The 6,000-nt window shown below is 43.7% G+C and overlaps 1 protein-coding gene across 1 annotated transcript in view; it reads right to left on the bottom strand.

The window, feature by feature from the left end:
* Positions 1-416: 416 nt before the first annotated feature.
* The window catches only part of lsm3 (LSM3 homolog, U6 small nuclear RNA and mRNA degradation associated), a 28,274-nt gene continuing 22,690 nt past the window's right edge, over positions 417-6,000 (bottom strand). The window contains exons 3-4 of the mRNA XM_055647931.1: positions 4,706-4,801; positions 417-711 (exon numbers count right to left, since the gene is read on the bottom strand). Of these exons, the coding sequence (XP_055503906.1) occupies positions 631-711; positions 4,706-4,801 (177 nt within the window). The 3' untranslated portion in view covers positions 417-630. The remainder of the gene's footprint in view (positions 712-4,705; positions 4,802-6,000) is intronic.

Genomic DNA, 6,000 nt, shown 5'->3' with positions numbered 1-6,000 from the left:
TATTGACTGAATGTGAGAACTTTAATTACTGTTTCCAGTAAAAGTGAGAGAGAGAGAGAGAGAAGCAGAGTGCACAGATGCTTACTGATCATTGAAGTGATTTAATTGAAAGTCTGGAGCTGCTGAAGATGGAATCATCCACATCTAAGGACAATGACTAACACTGACACAGCAAGGTATCTTCTATGGAAATCAGGGCACGATGTTAAGAGAGGAGGCAAAAGGAACTGCAAATACTGGTTTACAAAACAAGACACAAAATGCTGGAGTAACTCAGCAGATCAGGCAGCATCTGGGGAGAACATGGATAGGTGACGTTTTGGGTCAGGACCCTTCTTCGGACGATGTTAAGTTGATGTCAACAGTGGGTTAAAGATCTGGTGAATAAGTGAATAACACATGGTTGAACATCGAGGCACAGAAAACAGTGGTGATCTTTATTAAATCAAACAGAAACACTTCACTTCTCACAAGAGTCCAAGCCGGACACTTTTAGAAAAATAAACAACAGGCCTCAGCCTTGTCTGTTGTAACTTTGAAATATGGTCTATAAAAACAATAATGTCTCAATCAACTGAAAATCATAGCCACATGTTGAAGCTCAGTCCACAGTGTTCAGTTTGGTTGGGGTTAAACGACTCTCAGTGGAGGGGCCACAAGAACAACACCATCCCCACGGACAAACAGCATTGGGATATTTCTCTTGGTGGACTGGGGAGAGAAAGGAAAAGATCATGGATGAAATAATCTTTAAACAACCAGGTTCCTTTTCATAAAGCCCCAAAGCATTTTGGCACCACATGTCAGATGCTGGTCACCTGTCCACTCCCAGCTTACAAGCCACGGATTGCTATAGTTTACAGGCCTATTATTTGACAAGGTTCAGAGTCTTCACAAGATGCATCATAAGTAGACAGGGCAGTGAAGAAGGCTCTTGGGCATGCTGGCCTTCATCAGTCAGGGAATTGAGTATAGAAAAACAAGCACAGAGGTAACTCAGTGGGTTAGGCAGCATCCACTTGGGAGGGAAAGGACAGGTGATGTTTGGGGTCATTACTCTTATTCAGACCGTTGCTGACTTACCTGCTGAGTTCCTTCAGCACCTTTGTGTTTTGTTCAAGATTCCAGCATCTGTACTTCTTTATGTCCCCAATTCAGTAAAGATGTTTGAACGTTATCTTATAAGTGTACAAGACATTGGTGATTCTGCATTTGGAGTATTGTGCGCCATTTTAGTCACCCTTTTATAGGAAAGTTGTCATCAAGCTGGAAAGTGTACAGAGAATATTTAAAAGGATGTTGCCGGGACTTGAGGGTCTGAGCAAACGGGAAAAATGGGCAGACTAGGATTTTATTCCCTGGAGCGCAGGAGGCTGAGGAGTGTACACTATAGAGGTGTACACGATCATGAAGGGAATACCCCCTTGGGGTAGAGGAATTAAGAACTAGAGGGCATAGGTTGAAGATGAGAGGGGAAAAATTTAATAGGAACTCAAGGGGCAATGTTTTCCACATAGATGGTAGAAAGTATTTAGAACGAGCTGACAGAGGAGATAGTTGAGGTAGGTGTAATAACATTTAAAAGACATTTGGACAGGGACATGGATAGGAAAAGTTTAGATGGATATGGGCTCAGAATGGGCACCTTGGTCAGTTTGCATGAGTTGAGCCGAAGGGTCTGCATCCATGCTGTGTGACTCTATAGTCAAGTGTATTCTGATGTCCTGCTGAAATCAAGCTATTTTTGTCTTCCAAAGAGCTCAGAAGTCAGCATTGAAATCCTAACTAAAATAAGCCAGGAGCTGGTAATCAGGTACTCCAGGCACTGATGAAAGAGGGAACAACTCTTGGCAACGTTGCCAGTGATTCGGTGATCAGCAGCAATCAAGGGAAATCTCTGGAACCGACCCAAATTCATGGTACGTACAAACCTCGCTTGTCGCTAAATACACTGAAACCCCCAGCTCAGTTACATCACATACTATTTAGTTTCATGCCATCGTGACTGCTTAGCAACGCTTCTGACTAAAATAAATAGTTTTTCTGTAAATATGCTCAAGATGCTTCAGTTTTTATTTTAATACATTTAATATTTATACTCTGCAAATATTTTTTAAAAGGCTGTGAGATACCTTGATTAGTAAATGTTAAGGGGAGAAGGCAGGAGAATGGGGTTGAGTGGGAAAAATAGATCAGCCACGGTTCAATAGTGGAGTAGACTCGATGGGCTGAATGGCTTAATTCTGCTGCTATGACATGAAATTATGAAATTGTTTTCTGCTGCTCCACGAGCTTAATGGCATCAGACTTCCTGGGTGCCAGGAATCTTTCAACTGCACACAAAAAACTGCACACTAAGACTTTGCCTCCATCACAGTGAAGATGTGCTTGGTGAACTCACTGTGGTGTATGTTAAATTTGTGTTTATTGTATGTTTTGTTATTATTGATTCTGTGTATGACTGCAGGCAACATAATTTCGTTCAGACCGAAAGGTCTGAATGACAATAAAGGATCTATCTATCTATCTATCTATCTAAAAGCAGCAGGGATTAGGAAAGGGGAAGATCTCACGATAGAAATTGGCAAGTCGCTGTGGAAACATCCAAGGTCATAGTGAATAGCTTTGACTCATCGTTCAGGGAGCCGTAGGGTGAAATAAGGATGAGTCAGGCCTGTCCCAACATCAAGATCTTCTACTTCATACGCCCCACTTTATTCTGATACTATCACCCCCCCATCCCCTCCCCAACTTCTCCCTGTAGAGCAGAGGGATCTAGGAGTACTCAAGTGTACAGTTCCCTGAAAGTGGTGTCACAAGTAGCTATTTATCAGTCATGAGATTAAGTATAGAAGTTGGGACTTTATGTTATAGATGTACAAGACATTAGCGAGGCTGCACTTGGGAGTATTGTGTCCAGTTTTGGTCACCCTGCTATAGGCATTAAGCAGGAAAGAGTGCAGAGAACATTTATGAAGATGTTGTCAGGACTCGAGGGAGAGGTTAGGCAGGCTATTCCTTGGAGCTCAGCGGGCCTGAGGGGTGACCTTGCAGAGGTGTATAAAATCATAAAGGGAATAGATAGGGTACATGCACAGTCTTTCGCCCAGGGTAAGGGATTCAGGAACCAGAGGGTAAAAAAATTAAATAGGAACCCAAGGTGTAAACTTTTTCACAGGTAGGGTGGTGGGTATATGGAACAAGCTGCCAGAGGAGGGAGTTGAGACAGGCACAATGACAACTCTCAGAGCCATTTGAACAGGTACATGGATAAAATAGGTTTAGAGGGACATGAGCCAAATGCAGGAAAATGGGACTATCTTAGATGGGGAATCTTGGTCAGGAAAGATGAGTTGGGTTGAAGAGCCTGTGCTGTATGATTCTATGCCCCCCCCCCCCCCCCCCCCCCCCCCCCCCCCTCTCTGCTAGACTCTCCTGACAAGAGAAATAACTCTTAGTGTTAGGATGGGCAGTTTATCTTATGAGGAAATAATCCATGGGCTGGGCTAGGGTCTGGTGGAGACTGAAAATTTAAAGATGGCTCGATTAAAACACAAGATCAGAGGTTACTTGACAGGCTGGATGTGGAGAGGATGTTTGCTCTTGAGGGGGAAATTGAATTTAGGAGTTGCTGTTTAAAAACAAGAGGTCATCCAGTGAAGACAAACGAGGTGAACTTGTTTCTCTCAAAGGATGTGGAAGCCAAGTCTGTTCGAATTAGATAGGTGCGTGCTCAATAAACAAGTGGGTGAAAGGTTACCAGGAGTTGCCAGGGATGAGGAGTTGAGATTACAATCAACCAGATTGGCCACGATCTCAGGCAGGAGTGGCAGGAGTAGGGATGTGCTCCTGCTTGTAATTCAAGTCCCCAGAGTTTTGATAAATTGAATGACAAACAAGTTAATACACGCTTTCTGCATACTGCCAATATAAGCCACTTCTGTTCCCAGGCCTTTGCTGATGCAGGCAACTGGATAGGGTGCAAGGGAAAGGATGACTGTATTACACTGCCCTCTGGTCACCCCATTACAGGAAGGATATGGTGGGTTTGCAGAGGGTGCAGAAAAGGTCCACCAAGACGCGCTGCCTGGATCAGAGAGTATTAGCTATAAGGAGAGTTTCGATAGTCATAGATTGTTTTCTCTGGAGCATCGGAGGTTGAGGCGTGATCAGATAAAAGTATATACATTTATGAGAGGCACAAACAGGGTAGAGAGTCAGAACCTTTTGTCCAGGCTGGAAAAGTTAAAAAATTAGAGGGCATAACTTTAAGGTAAGAGGGGTAAAGCTTAAAAAAGATGTGTGGGGCATTTTTTTTATATATAGAGACAGGGTCTTAATAGTAGCATGTACGATAGTGGTGTTTAAGAAGATTTTATATCAGTAAGGATGTGCAGGGAATGGAGTGATAGGGAATCATGTGCAGGCTGAGTAATCTAGTCATGTTCGGCATGGAGATTGTGGGCCGGAGGGCTTGCTTCTGTGTTCTACGGTTCTACGAAAGGTGGTAGGGGCAGATTAGGTAGGCACAATATTGTTCCTACCAGTGCAGCAGCGAATAGAGTCAAAGAGCTTGTCAGGAGCGTGTCAGAACAAGTACGATCCAACTCTATAGTACGATCCAACTCTATGAAGCATGTACATGAGATCCTAAGCTTCCGCAACAACTAACTCGAATGCGCAGAGGGAAGAGCATTGCACTTACTTTGTATATCTCCTCATACGTTTCCTCATCAATTTCCACTGTTGTAACAGTCTCTTCGACATCTCCCAATATCATATTCAAGTGCTGGTCGTATGCCTGTGATTACAAAGAGCATGCTTCAAAATGGTGGCCTGCAATCTAACCTTGAGTTGAGAAGAAAAAAACAAGACAGAATTTGCACATGACTAATTATATCTACACTGGCCTGCGAACCTGGGCATTGTAAATTCCAATGCTTACATTCATAATGGTGGCTGACTGTGTATGTTTGCCAGCCTGCGATCACAGCCACCTGCTGGGAGATTTCTGCATTGCCACCACAGGTAGCAGAGGGGTGTTATCATGGCTTGGTAACACCAGACTGTTATTCATCATAAATATGCACAGATGAACGAATCGTAGGAAAATGATAAACGAACAACACAGAATGAGGTCTGCATGGTCAGATCCAATTATCCTTGCCTCAGCTTCAACAGGCCTCACTTGACTCTTGATGACTCACCATGGAAGATCAATTAATACCACCCCAGGGAGAAAGATCATGAGGGGAATAGATAGGGCAATAGACAATAGACAATATACAATAGACAATAGGTGCAGGAGTAGGCCATTCGGCCCTTCGAGCCAGCACCGCCATTCAATGTGATCATGGCTGATCATCCCCAATCAGTACCCCGTTCCTGCCTTCTCCCCATATCCCCTGACTCCGCTATTTTTAAGAGCCCTATCTAGCTCTCTCTTGAAAGCATCCAGAGAACCTGCCTCCACTGCTCTCTGAGGCAGAGAATTCCACAGACTCACCACTCTGTGAGGAAAAAGTGTTTCCTCGTCTCCGTTCTAATTGGCTTACTCCTTATTCTTAAACTGTGGCCCCTGGTTCTGGACTCCCCCAACATCAGGAACATGTTTCCTGCCTCTAGCGTGTCCAAACTCTTAACAATCTTATATGTTTCAAATAAATGGGCAAATACAGAGTATCTTTTCCCAGAGTAGGGGAAGGGGAATCAAGAACCAGAGGACAAAGGTTTAAAGTGAAAGGGGAAAGATTTAATAGGAACATGAAGGGCAACTTTCACACCCAGAGAGTGGTGGGTATATGGAATGAACTGCCAGAGGAGATGGTTGAGGCAGGTACTATAACAATATTTAATGTATATTGGACAGAAATATGGATAGGAAAGGTTTAGAGGGATAAATGGAGGCAAATGATACTAGTTTAGATTGGGGCATGTTGGTCATCATGGATGCGTTTGGCCGAAGGGCCTGTTTTGGTGCTGTGCAGCTCTGTGACTCAA

This window comes from Leucoraja erinacea, chromosome 16 (assembly GCF_028641065.1).
Source record: "Leucoraja erinacea ecotype New England chromosome 16, Leri_hhj_1, whole genome shotgun sequence".
Taxonomy (NCBI): domain Eukaryota; kingdom Metazoa; phylum Chordata; class Chondrichthyes; order Rajiformes; family Rajidae; genus Leucoraja; species Leucoraja erinaceus.
The sequence above is the reverse complement of the archived record's forward strand: the minus strand, read 5'-3'. Positions and strand labels throughout refer to the sequence as shown.